Source organism: Rosa chinensis, chromosome 6 (assembly GCF_002994745.2).
Source record: "Rosa chinensis cultivar Old Blush chromosome 6, RchiOBHm-V2, whole genome shotgun sequence".
In the NCBI taxonomy this organism is placed as follows: domain Eukaryota; kingdom Viridiplantae; phylum Streptophyta; class Magnoliopsida; order Rosales; family Rosaceae; genus Rosa; species Rosa chinensis.
The window spans coordinates 62,792,742-62,806,720 of record NC_037093.1 but is presented as its reverse complement, the minus strand read 5'-3'; the positions used below and the strand labels follow the sequence as shown (position 1 = coordinate 62,806,720).

At 38.9% G+C, this 13,979-nt stretch overlaps 4 protein-coding genes across 11 annotated transcripts; 3 read left to right on the top strand and 1 right to left on the bottom strand.

Moving 5' to 3' along the window:
- The first annotated feature begins 1,857 nt into the window (after window positions 1-1,857).
- LOC112169074 (gibberellin-regulated protein 1) lies at window positions 1,858-2,691 on the top strand. The gene is made up of 3 exons (XM_024306011.2): window positions 1,858-2,043; window positions 2,134-2,176; window positions 2,298-2,691. The coding sequence occupies exons 1-3, from the start codon at window positions 1,954-1,956 to the stop codon at window positions 2,477-2,479; spliced, it is 315 nt and encodes a 104-aa protein (XP_024161779.1). The 5' UTR covers window positions 1,858-1,953; the 3' UTR covers window positions 2,480-2,691.
- A 1,393-nt stretch (window positions 2,692-4,084) lies between these two features.
- Window positions 4,085-5,069, top strand: LOC112173929 (gibberellin-regulated protein 11). The gene is made up of 3 exons (XM_024311612.2): window positions 4,085-4,347; window positions 4,466-4,508; window positions 4,624-5,069. Exons 1-3 carry the CDS (start codon window positions 4,273-4,275, stop codon window positions 4,803-4,805), a joined length of 300 nt encoding a protein of 99 aa, XP_024167380.1. The 5' UTR covers window positions 4,085-4,272; the 3' UTR covers window positions 4,806-5,069.
- A 941-nt stretch (window positions 5,070-6,010) lies between these two features.
- LOC112171858 lies at window positions 6,011-11,392 on the top strand. 8 transcript variants are annotated; one of them, XM_040508754.1, is made up of 14 exons: window positions 6,011-6,870; window positions 7,056-7,158; window positions 7,396-7,565; window positions 7,667-7,727; window positions 8,148-8,257; window positions 8,350-8,557; window positions 8,652-8,949; window positions 9,027-9,096; window positions 9,177-9,237; window positions 9,376-9,439; window positions 9,533-9,617; window positions 9,714-10,064; window positions 10,144-10,359; window positions 10,607-11,392. In XM_040508754.1, the coding sequence occupies exons 1-14, from the start codon at window positions 6,643-6,645 to the stop codon at window positions 11,117-11,119; spliced, it is 2,538 nt and encodes an 845-aa protein (XP_040364688.1). In that variant the 5' UTR covers window positions 6,011-6,642; the 3' UTR covers window positions 11,120-11,392. The 8 variants fall into 8 exon arrangements, with proteins under 8 accessions (XP_040364688.1, XP_040364687.1, XP_024164744.1 ...); XM_040508753.1 differs by having other exon boundaries at window positions 6,012-6,870; window positions 9,370-9,439; XM_024308976.2 differs by having other exon boundaries at window positions 6,013-6,870; window positions 9,530-9,617.
- Window positions 11,393-11,568: 176 nt separating this feature from the next.
- On the bottom strand, window positions 11,569-13,720 carry LOC112171859 (AP-2 complex subunit sigma). Its single transcript, XM_024308981.2, has 6 exons — window positions 13,560-13,720; window positions 13,369-13,467; window positions 13,240-13,290; window positions 12,915-13,088; window positions 12,491-12,550; window positions 11,569-11,940 (listed from the first exon to the last, which is right to left on the bottom strand). Exons 1-6 carry the CDS (start codon window positions 13,560-13,562, stop codon window positions 11,899-11,901), a joined length of 429 nt encoding a protein of 142 aa, XP_024164749.1. The 5' UTR covers window positions 13,563-13,720; the 3' UTR covers window positions 11,569-11,898.
- Between the last annotated feature and the right edge of the window lie 259 nt (window positions 13,721-13,979).

Below are 13,979 nucleotides of genomic sequence, written 5' to 3'. Positions count from 1 at the left end.
CTGGTTAAGACTCAAAAGATATCTAACTTGTTCGAATGGAGAAGGGTATGAAAACGTAATACGAAACATACTGCTTGTAAAGTTTAACAAAATATCCAATTCCTTCACTAGATCGTTGGCAGTCTACACTGTTCACCTGTTTTGGTCCCCAACCAACATAAAAGGAAAAAAAGGGGAAACAGAAAAGGAAACCGTGGTTTGAGAAATGAATATACGGCTGTGGTTTCCTTGCATGGCACCACAATGGAAGATCACAAAAAGTCCAATCGATCTGTAATTAGTATTCTTTGAGCTTTTTTAGTTTTCTGTAGCATTCTAATTATGACTCACATTAGCTGCATTATCAATAATGCCATAAAGCTTCCGAAGATTTAACTTAAACACTAACGCTGTGCTGCTAGCTTAGTCGGCAGCCTCCTAGGTAGGTAGGTCTATATATAGACATGTTGCCAAATTGGGATTTTGGCGTTTTTTTTAAATGAGCAGAATAACACAGCTGTTGAAGTTAAACGTGGAGCAACTTAATTAGCACGTAACTTTGCACACGAGTACTGCTGGGATGAGTTCCTTTCATTCGAGTTGAGAGTTGATATAAAGCTTCTGCAAAGGGCTTTAGAGTGGCCATCAGTCATCATCATCATCACCTTCTTCTTATGTCGATAATATTTTCAGATTTTTTCTATTTTTCAGATCTTTGATATTTCTTTATTTTGATCATTAATGAAACCATCCTATAAAGCTTTGTGATTAGGTTAATATCGGCACTGATAATGCATCAGAGTACGTATTACAGTAAGTAGAAAGCAGCTTAACTTAGTTGGTAGACTATAGTGATACGCAGCTGAACTTAGTTAAAGAAAGAAAGGTTAGCCTAACATATATGGCACAGCAGGTATTTGTGTGATTGAATTGAAGCTTTCACCGTTTCTGGCCTTTGATACTAAAAGGAGTGGCCTGCCAAACAAAGCGAAAAAGAAAACAGACCATCTGAGATGTCGAAATTAATTGGTTTAGTAAACTTGTTGATTAATCCCAGCCACTTGATCATAAAGCAATCCAGCATGCACCATAGATTTTTTCTCTTCAAGCCATTGAAGATGGATTATCGATCATATCCTCTAGATATTCGTCCACTGATTTTTGTTTTGTGCAAGTATTGACGAATTTGCCCGCGTCCTATACGTTGGAGTATCCCCAGTGAAAATAGAGGATTACATGATTGCTTGTCACTAATTTGGTAACCAGCTAGCAAGAAAGCAACCTCTACGTGACCCTGAAAAGACTAGCTTCTACACGAACTTCAGCGAGCACAGTCAAATTAAAGCAGTCAAACTTAATTAGCAGAAAATCAATAGAATACGAATTAGTCTTAGGAATTACAAGTTTAACTATATGATATTGCTGTTGAAGATGGATATAGATAACCATGATAGAGTCTGAGGTAGGTAGCTAAAGCCTAAAGCCTCCTCAAGCCACTTGTAAAGGAAAATCCCACACAATGAAGCAAAGCATAGAAACAAAGAGATAGCTGGCATGGTTAACTTTACTCCTTTCACATGATTCCAAATGCTTTAGCTTTACTAGCTTCCACTGAAGCTTAGCCCCTCCATATATATATTTTGCTCTTCAGACAATTTTTTTTATTAATTATCAGCTTCTAAATCAGTGTTAACTAATTAATTAACAATTACAAATCCGCGTACATGCCACAAACGACAAACCATGGTTCCAGCTAGAATGTCCCGTCCTCGCATGGACCTATCTACCTAACCCCCTTCCCTCTTCTTCTCTCCCTTATCATCACTCTAAACCCACGGTAGTCATCTGCAGCCTATAAATAGGGAAGCCATGCATCTCAGTTTACAAAAACCAATCAAGGTGCTCAATCAGTTTTAAGATCAAGTAGCAAAAGATTATCAAAGGGTTTGCTTTACTGTTTCGCAATCGACCGTAATGAACTCCAGGCTTGTGGTTGTTTCGGTTCTCTTGATGATGATGGTTTCCCTTCTTGCTTTCAGTCCTGTTGAGGCTGATGGAGTAGTGGTAAGCTAGCTATAGCAACTAGCTAATGAAATATTTGTGATACAATTTCTTAAATTACTTACTTAATTATATGCTTTGAAATGTTTGCAGGTGAACAACAATGCACAACATGCTTCACTCCTTGATAAAATTGGTATATATGTCTCTCTCTCTCTCTCTCTCTCTCTCTCTCTCTCTCTCTCTCTCTCTCTCTCTTTTTGCTCTTGTATATTTATTCTCCTCGATGATCAACATGTCGTTATATACATGTACAGACTGCGGTGGAGCGTGCACTGCGAGGTGTCGTTTATCATCTCGGCCTCGGCTGTGCAAGAGGGCATGCGGGACTTGCTGCCAGCGTTGTAGCTGCGTCCCTCCCGGCACGGCTGGAAACTACGACGTCTGCCCCTGTTACGCTAGCCTCACCACCCACGGCGGCAGACGCAAGTGTCCTTAGTAACAACATTAAAACTACTTCAAGCAAGCTTAGCTATCTCGCTAGCTAGCTTGGTTATATATGTGCCGGAGCTACAGAGTGAATAAAAATGCATATATAGGTTTAACTTATCCAATAAAAATGGCTACTGCTTGTAGCCTTGTAATTTCTGCTTCATATTGTACGTCAATCTGGTGTTTATGACTTTATGGACATGGAGTAATTAATCAACAGTCAAATGCTTTATGTTTTATGATTTGTTCTTCTTCTTCTTCTTCTTCTCTTCTTCGCACAGGCCCAGTAATTAATCAGCATGGGCCGTTTGTGACCATCCTATTTCCTTAGGAATTGGAGCCCAGTTCAGCCCAAAAATAAAATCATAATATAACTAAATTTAACTTTTTAATTTTTATGACTGAAATGGCCACATAATAAATTCCCGTCAAAAAGCAAACCGCATATGTATGTATGACCTAAAGATTGCAATAGATGCTTAATGAATGACTGTAAATCAAACCATCTCGATATCTATAAGCAATTGACATGAAATGTGTGGATTTTAAATTCAGAATTAATAATCTTTATGTCGTTTTCTCTATAAATGCTACCCACTATGTTTTACTAAACTCACATTTTCTCAATTCTAATACTACTAAGTCTCAACTTCCAGCTATATTAGTGCAAATAAGGTTGCCAACATGCTGGCAAGATTTGCATTAGATTCTGATTTTGATCTGTGTTGGAGTGGGTTTGTCCCCACATAAATCAATGGCTTCATAGCCACTTTGTGTACAAACTGATTGACTTCTTCAATATATACTCTGACGTCTTCTCCTAAAAAAAAAATGTCTCAACTTCCATTTCATAATACGTTCCAGATCAATGGCCAATATGATGTTCAAGGCTCTAGTTGCTCAAATTCTCGTTTCTCTTCTCATCCTCCAATTCGCTACTTTTGATGTTGATGCCACATTAACATTTATCCATCAATTTTAAACAATTATTTATGTTTGCTCTTCTCAACACTATCTCATAAAACAATAATGTAACGTGTTTTAGGTCACTGCTTCTTCTTCAGTTGGAATTTCTAGTTACTCAAAATAGGTATTGTTAACTAGATTATATATGACATAGACTAAGTCATAAATTAAAATATTGTTTGTGTTACTAATGAACTACTTGACACGATCGCATAGATTGTGATGGAGCATGTAACGTAAAGTGCGGATAATCATCAAGGTTAAATCTATGCAAGAGGGCATGTGGAACGCGGTGTGTCAGATGCAATTGTGTTCCGTCCGGTACTTCCGGCAACTATGATGAATGTCCTTACTATCGCGGTATTAAGACTCACGGCGGCAAACACAAATGCCCTTGAACTTAAGCTTTCATTTTACAACATGTATATCATTGTCTTGATGATCACTTATGTATTATCTGAAAATAAAATCTAAAATTAAATATAGAAAGAGAAATGAAAACTCATCACTTATAAATAGCATTGATGGTGCAACGCCAACTATGTCTTGAATAATTGACAACCCAGATATCTCTGTATTTAACTATTTATATATGAATGACCGACTTTTCTCGTGTAAAGTCCAACAGAGGCTTTACTGCAAAATTAAATTTGCAATGTCTTATATGGCACAGATCATAACCATCCATTAGCAATTCACACGAGTCTCAGTGCAATGCACCACTCCCCTTACCTTCCTCCATAAATACCACCACCAGTCTTCTCTCTAAACGCCCCAATTCCAGATTCAAGCACAAATTAAGCTCCCAACTTTCATTCCCTTAAAGACTCCAAGATGATGTTCAAGGCTCTAATTGCTCAACTTCTCGTTTCTTTTCTCATTCTCCAACTTGTTAGTTCTGCTTTTCAGGTAAAATATTTTGAGTCCGGCGATTTTTTTTATTTACTACAATTTATCATCTCATGCTTTTCATGTTTATCATCTCCTTAACACTAAGCTAAAGGAAAAACGGTGCAATATGTTTCAGGTGACCACACCTCCTGTTGGATCCCCTATTTCCCCAAAAATAGGTATAATTACTGTATGCAACATATGCTCAATTGTTCAAGTTACTTTTCATCACAGAGAAGAATAACTGCATAATTTTTTTGATCTTTTTGCTAATTGATCTACAAACAAACGCAGATTGTGATGGAGCTTGTAACGTAAGGTGTGGTTTATCGTCAAGGCCAAATATATGCAAGAGGGCATGTGGGACGTGCTGTGCCAGATGCGGTTGTGTTCCACCTGGCACTTCCGGTCACTATGAAGTTTGTCCTTGCTACGGCAATATAACCACTCACGGGGGAAGACGCAAATGCCCTTAAACTGGAGCTTAAAATCACCGTATTTATCGTCATCTTTATTTCAATTTTTTTTTTCAGTGATTATTTGATTTGAATTTAGATTTCATGAAAATGGGTATCAACTCTGTCGTAGTGTCTTTTGTCCTGGAATCATAATTTGTGATTTTTTCAATTTTATTTTTGAATAAATCAGTGTTTTTGTTGTTTATTTGAAAAATGAATCAGTCTGCGGTCCAATACATGTAAGGCCCATTGATCCAAACAGTTGAATGTTATTTGATCCAATAGCTAGAGCATCAGAGCCCACCCTGATACATCTATGCAGTTGAATAATATCGCTCTGCGAAATAACACCACCACCATTTTCCATAAAAGTGCCACCACAAAATTGATACATCAATAGTACATTAGACTTGAGTTTGTTAAACGAGGTTATTATTCTGACAAAAAAACAACAACAGTAGACTAGAGTCACTAGACCATCTTTACATGATAGACCAGGTTATTATTCGTACATGATAGACCGTTACAAGAGATTACTCTATCATTATACTGAATGGCCTACCAGTAATATATTGACACATTAATAAAATCGTAGAAATAAACAGGGTTCACAAACAGAGTCATAAATATGGGAGGGATTCAGAACACTAACAGGAATAGACGGCTAGATAATATCAAATGTAATTTTTGATTATTTAGTGAAAGGGTAGCCACAAATATCAAAGATTGAGATCGCATATTGAATGTTGACTTGTACTGCCAGTGCATAAGAGAATTTTCTGTCGTAAATGGTAGTAAGACGTTAGAGGGCAAAATGGTCTTATTAAGGGAGCAACTGAGCAAGTGCAATTCCAATAATTTCACTGGAAAAGAACAAACAGACTTTCACTCACGCAACAGGCATGACTCTCTCTGCCACCCCCAGTTTTGCAGAGAGAATATAAATCCAAAATTATTGTATGATCCCCCCACGCTGAAATCGCCGGTGACTCCAACCAATTAATCGCCGACTTGCCACCGTAGCTCCCGCCGTTTTTAGTGTCGCTCCACGCTCCGAGATGGCGCGTGGAGAGTCTTCACTCTCCCGCTAAAAGTCCACTCCTCCCACGTGCGTGTCGCCCACACCATCTTACAGCGTGTACGCATCGCTTTCCAAATCCATTTAGGCAAAACAGTACACCTACATTTCTGGGTTATAATGATTCGCCGGAGTGGGACGGTTCAGACTAAAGCAACCACCTATTTCCGTACACAAAGCCACTCGGCTTGCCACGAGGCAAATCACTCGCCGTTGGCGCCACGGGGCATGACTTGTCTGATATCCGACGGGCATAATGACGTGACGAGGGGAGAAAGTGATCGCAGGCATTTAATAATCGGGAGCACAAAAGCTTCGGTCTTTCCCGAGCGTTTGTGCTCTTCTGCTTCATTTATTTCATATAGAGGCTCAGTGTTGCAGAGTCGTAATTTCGTGAATCTATCTCTGAAAAAATGAGTAGCTTTCTGAAATTGGAAGCGTCAGCTTTTCGGAAGCGACCCCGTAATTCAATTTCTTTATAGGTAGAGATTTGCACTGACGTCTTGCTTCGAATTTGTTTGTTTTTTTTTTTTTTTTTGGGGTATTGATGATTTTGACTGTTGGATTTGAGTGGAGGAAGGATGGAAAAAATGGTTTGGTGAATTGAATTGAATTCCACGAGATTCAAGCATTGGATTTTTCCACATTATATCACGGGTGGCGTCTTCTTCTTCGTCTTCCATTGCACACTATTTTTCTTTTTTCCTTTCAACTTTTTTTTTTTTTTTTTTTTTTTACAGAGAGAGTGATCGAGTCACACAATCTGTGCCTTTTGTGATGATCAAAGGTCCAAAGAACCTGATTCCATTTCAGCTTTTGCTTTTGTCTTCTTCTTTATCTCTCTCTGTTTTGATCTCCGGCGACTCCGAGTCTAAACCCCACTCTGTCTGGGAGAGATACCCGGCAACGAAAATTGAATTTTCTCTCTTTCTTTGGAAAAGAAAAAACAAAACAAAAAAAAACCCATACCCACTTTTTCCGGTTTTCTTTCAGGCGACCTTTTCGGTAAATAACTACTACTACTAGTACACACCCACACAAAAAGAAGAAGAAAAAAGGAAACAAACACAACGAACAACTCTCTCTCTCTCTCTCTCTCCCCTTTTCTCTCTCTCTACACGTTGTTCTCATTTTGAGCACCTTTTGCATCTGAGCCTCATTTCTGTGTTTGATTCTGGGTTTCGATTCAGCTGCACATCCGTTCTGCAAATGTTAAGTCTCATCATCGTTCACAAATGGACAAGCAGCTAGCTCGTCGGTTTAAGCAATCCTCCGGGCACAAGCTCTTCTCCGGTAAAATAAATAAATTTCTTGCCTCATTATTCTTATTTTACATCCTTGTTTTTTATTTGTCCAATTCATATAAACAAGAAAACAAATTCCGAGGAGGAGTTTTCCTTGTTGGAGTTTTGCCTGCAGAGAAAACAAAAGGTTTTTATGGCACTTGTCTTTATCTGTGTAGTCTTCTTCTTGTGTGTTTCTGATAAGGGGCCAATGTCCATCACCTTTCTTCTTCTTCTTCTTTTGAAGGTGCTGGTGGCGACTTTGTGCTGCTTGAGAAATCGAAGAAGGAGAGGATTAGGAAATTGAGTACCATTGGTAGAGGAGCGACTTGTTCGAGCTTAGAAATGGATTGTGATGTGTCTCATAGAGAAGATGAGGAGGAGCTTCCCAGTAAGAGAATTAAGCTACCCAGAAAGGTTGGTTGGTCACTGTGAATGAAGCCTACCTACTATTTCATTGTTATGATTTCTCTGTTTTCACTCTTTCTTACATGAAAAACTGAAATTTTTGTTCCCAGTCTATGGGCGACAGCAATGGCGGCGTTCATCTAGCCTCTGTGCCTCGGAAACTGCGTTCAGGTATCTGGGTTTTTTTTTTTGGGTTAGTAATTTACGTTTGATTATTATTGGTGTTTTAAATTTGGTGGGTTGTTCTTGTTTGGATTAATTCTGGATTACAAGTGAAGCAAAACTTGACCTTTTGCTTTTTCTTTCTTTTTCGGGACGCAAGGTTCTGTCTGTGTTTTTTTTTTTGGGTGCTCTGCCACTTTTATGGCGCATTGATACTTTGAGATTTTAATTATATTCACTTTGAGGTTTTTGCTTCCTTCTATTCTTTGGTTCACTTTTCCAAAAGGGATAAAGAAACTAGCTTTCTATGATTCTGGAGCTTTTGGATTGTAGGGAATTAAAAAAAGGACTTCTTGTTATATTTTATCGTACTGGTGTCTCATTGTCTTGGGCTTCTTTAACAAAAAAAAAAAAAAAATCCATCTTCAGCAATGAAGAAGCGCCATCGTCAATCTACATCTCCGTCTTTATCAAATTCAAGGAAGCTACTGGGTGGCACTGAGTCTCTCAACTGCGATGGCGTAAAGAAGCCATGCTTGGTATTCCATCTCAATCTGTTATATCAACATTTTTTTACGTTCGTCTTTTCCGTTCAGCACTTTGATACATATATTTGAACTTGCTTATGAAGAAACAAGGAGATAGATCCCCTAAAGAGACTGTTTCTGGGCCCATCACAAAAGATGAGGAAGAAGTTGTGGAGACCTTGTATGCTTTGGCTGGATTGGTGTTCCCCAACAATGAAGCAAATGGTAATGGCAAAGTAGAATCTGAAACTTTAGATGCAAATGCTTCAGCTTTGCCAGAGTCAAAGAACAGTCCTGCGCCTGCAGTTGAAGGTTTGGTTCATTGTTCTCTGTTCAGCAATGTTCTTTCTATAATTCTGCTATTTTGGTAACTGATAATTTTATATGCTGCTATTGGCTACTGCAGTTGGAGACATCAAATTGGATCCAGTTTTCCCCTGTAGAGCTACCAGCTCCACTAGTCCATCTTACGTAGAAGGATTCACTAAAGGAACTGATCAAGTTGATTTATTGAATAATCCCAGTACTCATTATCAGCCTGAATTTCCCAACAGTGGCACACTCTGTATAGACTCGAATAATAACGTCTCTCATAATCAAATAAACATTTCTTCCTTGTCAGCTAAGGTTGAACAGTGCAATGAAAAGCGTTTCAGCAATGCTGTCAACTTCCGTGATCCATCCGAGTTAAGCCTCGATAGTCGGTGGGTATTTTTCAAATTAATTCCAGCTTCTGTCTTTTGTCTGTTCTGTTTAATCCTTATCATTTTCTAATCTTCAGCAGGTTAACGCAGACAGTGCAACAGCTGACCTCAGTTTTCAGTAGAAAACCAGAAATTGCAGTGGAGCTGGTAAGCATAACACGCAACGTGTAAGTTGAATACCAATAGGATGAGCATGCTCTGATCTTGAGATATGAACTACTCTTCAGGGCACGAACATTGGGAGTCAAGTTCAAAAACATGATATGCTCCAGGAATCCAGGGAGAAAGGTATAATTCTTGCTTGATCAGACTTCAGATTCTCTACAATGCTGGAATGTTCACTTTTGTTGTGAAATGTGTTGTCTCATTAGTGCCTATCAGTTTCTTGAAATTGACTTGATATTGGGTCTTTTATTTAAGGTTCAGGATTGTGGCCTGGCTTGGCTTCAAATGTCTCACATGGTGCTAAGAGTGATAGTCCACTTTTGCAGTAATATTCTTTTCTTATTATTTTACACATTTCTGGACGTGTTTTCTGTTCTCTGTATTTCTTCCACTTGCTCACTTTTGGCCATTTTAGGAGCCCTGCTGCTACAATGCCTCCCTGGATGGATGCTGCTTTGTCGACCTCCAGAGCATCAATCCAAAATGGTTCTTCTTTTGCAAAGGTGAAGATAAATTTTAATGTGTGGATGATTCCAAGTGCTATCCATTCCTTCACAAATGTTTATACCATGTCAAGCGACTGAATACAAACTATACAGGTTACGAAAGTTGTCAATGGTACAAGATCGTGTAAGAAATGTGCAGCTCATGTCTATATAAGTCATTTGATCCAGTCTCTAAAAAGCTCTGACAGCAAAGATCAGTTACTGCTACAACCTTGTCAAATGAGAGCACATGAAGGATCCGAACAAGGGGCTTTTTTGGGAGTTAATACCTATACTAATGTTAAAAGTGGCTTCAATGAGGTTGTTTCCAGCAGTAGCATAAGAATCTCTACTGCTGAAAAAGTTTCAAATGAAGCTAAGAACGGTATTCTTCAGCACAAGATGCTCCGTCTAGATCAGCCATCGTATACTTTGGCATCTGGGGCACATACGTCACCAAAACAGGTCAAGCTTGATACTGTAACTGCCATAGGTTTATGGCTTATGCTGTTCTCACTTCTTAGTGGTCTCTTGTTTCCTGCAGATTTTTGATTTCCTTTCATTGTCAGCCGGAGGTGGTAGCTCAGGAAATAATGATAGTTTTAGTAGAGGTAGATATGCAATGGAGCCGTCGTCAGAAGCCCAAGTTCCTTATCTTCATTCTCCTGTGCAGCATCACAATCTCATTCCTTTCCCTTTGACCCGGTCTCGCTACAGCTCTTCTGCTTCCCTTGACAGTCACCCACCAGTGGCACAGCAGGTAGTGTAGTTCTCCTTCTATTGTATTCTTGTCTTCCTCCTACTGTATCTTTGTATTTTATTCAGCATAAAAGTTGTTTCTTTTTCATTTTACACAACCAAGATTGAATCTGTTGTGCACCTAGAACTAATAGAGCTATTGTTATTGACTGGATACGAAGCTAATAGAACTAATTATTGTTTATCGTAATATTGGTCAAAAATATTTCATGTTATAACTGCAATTTGCGAAATGATACTGAATGTAGGGCCAGCTGCTACCTTCATATAGCAACCCATTCTGTGTTTCTCAAGCAAATGTCACAGCCTTGACAAAACAACCAATACAACAGCAAAAATTACATCTGCAGCAGCAGCAACAACAGTTTCATCTGCAGCAGCATCAGCAACAACAATTACATCTGCAGCAGCAACAGCAAAGGTTTTGGGCAGCTCAGTTCGCGGCTCAGTACAGGCCAGCGGGAACTCTGGCAGCCACAGCTCCCTCTCCGAGCTGGCAAAATATAAAGCAGGAGAACTGTACACTGAATCAATGTGGCCAAGCTCTCCTTTCTCCTTCCCCTTCAACACTTGAACTAGTTGGTCCCAAGTATGCACCACTATCTCATCAGCAGCAGCAACAAATGCCAGTCACTTCTTTTCCTCCCGACAGGGTAAAACTGTCAGACCACCATCTGCCATCTGTGTATGAGGAGTCTGTAGGCGGGTACCGTGCTGCTAGTGCACTGCCATTGCAGTTGCTCTGCAATGAGCGCCTCTGATAAGTAGTGATAAGAGATGATCTATGGGAAGGTTGCTGGTAAATGCATTTATTTAATTCTTTTCTTCTCTTCAGACGTGGGAGTGGGACTTGCTGCTCGACTTTGTGGTGACTTGACTCAAAAAGAACTGAACATTATTTAGGGATATGGTAACCCTGCATTTCCTCCATAGTTAGATCAGCTGCGGCATTAGGATGGTAGGCAACAACGTGTTGTGCAAACATATTTGAAGAATATTGTTTATCATAATAGAAAGGTTAATTTTATCTTCCCCCTTTGCTTGTTATATGAAATTATCCTCAAGCCATACTTAGACAGTTAGACCTACATACATACTTTTTTATATTTTTGGCTATTTCATACATACCATCAGAAAGGAGTAATCTTCCATTGTCCAGATCCATTAAAAATAACCCAGGAAAGCTTGATCAGTTTCAGAAACAGTACACTACACAAACCTTTGAATTTCACATTCCCATAAGTACAAGATTACATACTCAGAACTACAAAACTGAAAAATTTGCAATTCACCTTGGCCTTGTATATGCCTTCAATATGTATTTTGGGAAGAAAAAAGAAGTTACCACAAATGGGAAATAGGGGGAAAGCCAGGAACAAAGGAGATAAGAAAAAAGAGACAAATTCTAGTTCATTAACTTTTATTATACAAGAAGAATTGACACAAGGAATGGTAGTGCGTAATTAACTGCTAATATCAGCAGAAACAAAGAAACATATTGCAATCCAAAAATCTTGTCTTGACAGGATAAATACAAACTTCACTCCAGCTTTTCCAGTTCCCCCATTCTCTCTATAATCGCCTGCAAATCAAGACAGATTAATGTTATACACTTGTATTGCGACAATGATATACCAGACGCAGAGTTGTACAGAGGTTACTGAATACATCGCAGAGCAATGAATAATACAAGCACAAAAGTCAGCTCATGACAGTGACACAAAATGAGTCACCCGGCAAAACATTCTGAAACACAAGACTGAATCTTTTATTTCTCATTGTTGTACTCAAAACAAGGCCAGAGAAACAGGAACAAGCACTTGAATTGCTATGATGAAATTGCAACTAAACATATCCATTGACATGCGGGACAAGGAAAGGCACGTGGACTTTGTTTCATGCAATACAGACACATATATAGGTTTCACAATACATCAGCAGTCACAATACATCAGCATTCAAAAATCTCTCTCAAGGGAAAAGGTCGAGCATCCCCAAAATGAATAACACAAAACAACAGGCCTACAAGACCCCATCAGAAGAAAGTAAAGCCATATTGACTAACTATAGTCGGTGCATTTAGACAAAAATAAATAAATATATAGAAGTATGAAATTCATAGATATTCTCACCTTCTTGCTTGTTTCTTGGAGCTCTCCAGCAAGAATGAACTCGTCAAGTATCAGATAGACCTGCATACAAGAAAATGTTAAACATATATTATACTGTACAAGGAGAAAACAAAAGAAAGCTAACTAGCAGTCCGAAATGGTAAAACTTCTAAGTAACACAGATTATCATTGACAAACAACTTTGTCTGTTTATAAAGGTTCTATGCACAAGCAGGCAATCTCACCAGAACAACAAATCACTACATTTGCTATCAACTGACTAACCTAATTAAATTCTTTAATAACCAGTTAACCACTATTCTCATTACAAGAGCCCTCAATTGCCACCAGTAACCAGTAAGTGCAGTGACTGATACCAATGCCGCGAGTGATACTCACTCGGTCACTAACAGGAAAAAAAAAAAATTGATGATCAGCAGCATACCTTGTGAAAGTTGAAGACCAAATCAAGCTCGCAAACGTTGCTGAAGAAATGATCCAAAATCTCGACGAATAGATGAATGCATTCCAAATAGGCCAGCTCATTATCAGTTATATCAACACAAAGTGAGAAAAACAACCCGGCATATCGCCTGTAGATCACCTTGTGTGTGCGGAACTACAACAACATGTTATTATAACAATCAGCTGAATTACAATAAACTAGGTTCTCAATTCTCACACAACTTTCAAGCTTTTCAATTCTTGGTTCAGATGAACAAAAAAAAAACATGCAGCTCAAGTTTCAAAGGCAAAAAAGAAATTATAACCTCAACGAAATTGGTGAACTTGGGATCTCTGTTGACCACCAAACGATGAACCTGCATCGATTTCAGAAACCCTTTGAACATATTTGTTGCAGGAAAAAATAAATAAAGAAATTAGGGAAAGTTGTTTACCTCGTACTCGACCTTGTGCTTCTCGGAATCCTCGAGAGGAACGTAGTACTTAGCTAAACGGGTCTTGCCCTGCCGGTTCTGTAACAAGATGAACCGGATCTGTAACAACGATGAAAGAAAGATTTAAGATGATCAGGGTCAGGGTTCGGATTCAAATTCCAAAATAGAAAAAGTGATCATGGGAGGAGTACCATTGTTGTTGAAGACGAAGATTTAGAGAGAAATGAACTCTGGCCCCAAAGCTTTCGGAACAAATTTTGCTAACGTTGCTGCGATGTCGTTTCGTTGTGCCGGTGAGTCGTAGCTCCGAGGTAAAAAGAAAGAGTGAGAAGAATACAAATCGAGAGGACGACCTGCGTGCTGTGACTTGTCGCCGTTGAAGCATTGGTCAACATATATCTGACGGCCAGTTTTAATCACGGGGACTAGTAAAAGTGAGTCACACCATAATATGATACAAACAGATCCAGCGAATGACAATTATGTTGACTTTTTTCACTAAAAGAACAAAAAAAAATTCTATACACGGCGGTGCAAGTCCACATCTCAGCCGTCTTTATGTGGGATTCGTTATTTATCACTCAAAACCGTCCAATCTTAGCCGTGCGTGT

Excerpts from the sequence above, each read along its gene's own strand:
- LOC112171859 (XM_024308981.2), bottom strand. Across the intron at positions 13,291-13,368 it reads AGCACAAGGTCGAGTACGAG|GTTCATCGTTTGGTGGTCAA; the intron begins GTAAACAACTTT and ends AAATCGATGCAG. Across the intron at positions 13,089-13,239 it reads AGTTCACCAATTTCGTTGAG|TTCCGCACACACAAGGTGAT; the intron begins GTTATAATTTCT and ends ATGTTGTTGTAG.
- LOC112171858 (XM_024308974.2), top strand. The coding sequence starts at position 6,643 with ATGATCAAAGGTCCAAAGAACCTGATTCCATTTCAGCTTTTGCTTTTG. Across the intron at positions 7,728-8,147 it reads GCCTCGGAAACTGCGTTCAG|CAATGAAGAAGCGCCATCGT; the intron begins GTATCTGGGTTT and ends ATCCATCTTCAG. Across the intron at positions 10,360-10,606 it reads ACCCACCAGTGGCACAGCAG|GGCCAGCTGCTACCTTCATA; the intron begins GTAGTGTAGTTC and ends TACTGAATGTAG.
- LOC112173929 (XM_024311612.2), top strand. The coding sequence starts at position 4,273 with ATGATGTTCAAGGCTCTAATTGCTCAACTTCTCGTTTCTTTTCTCATT. Across the intron at positions 4,348-4,465 it reads TTGTTAGTTCTGCTTTTCAG|GTGACCACACCTCCTGTTGG; the intron begins GTAAAATATTTT and ends AATATGTTTCAG. Across the intron at positions 4,509-4,623 it reads CCCTATTTCCCCAAAAATAG|ATTGTGATGGAGCTTGTAAC; the intron begins GTATAATTACTG and ends AAACAAACGCAG.
- LOC112169074 (XM_024306011.2), top strand. The coding sequence starts at position 1,954 with ATGAACTCCAGGCTTGTGGTTGTTTCGGTTCTCTTGATGATGATGGTT. Across the intron at positions 2,044-2,133 it reads TTGAGGCTGATGGAGTAGTG|GTGAACAACAATGCACAACA; the intron begins GTAAGCTAGCTA and ends AAATGTTTGCAG. Across the intron at positions 2,177-2,297 it reads TTCACTCCTTGATAAAATTG|ACTGCGGTGGAGCGTGCACT; the intron begins GTATATATGTCT and ends ATACATGTACAG.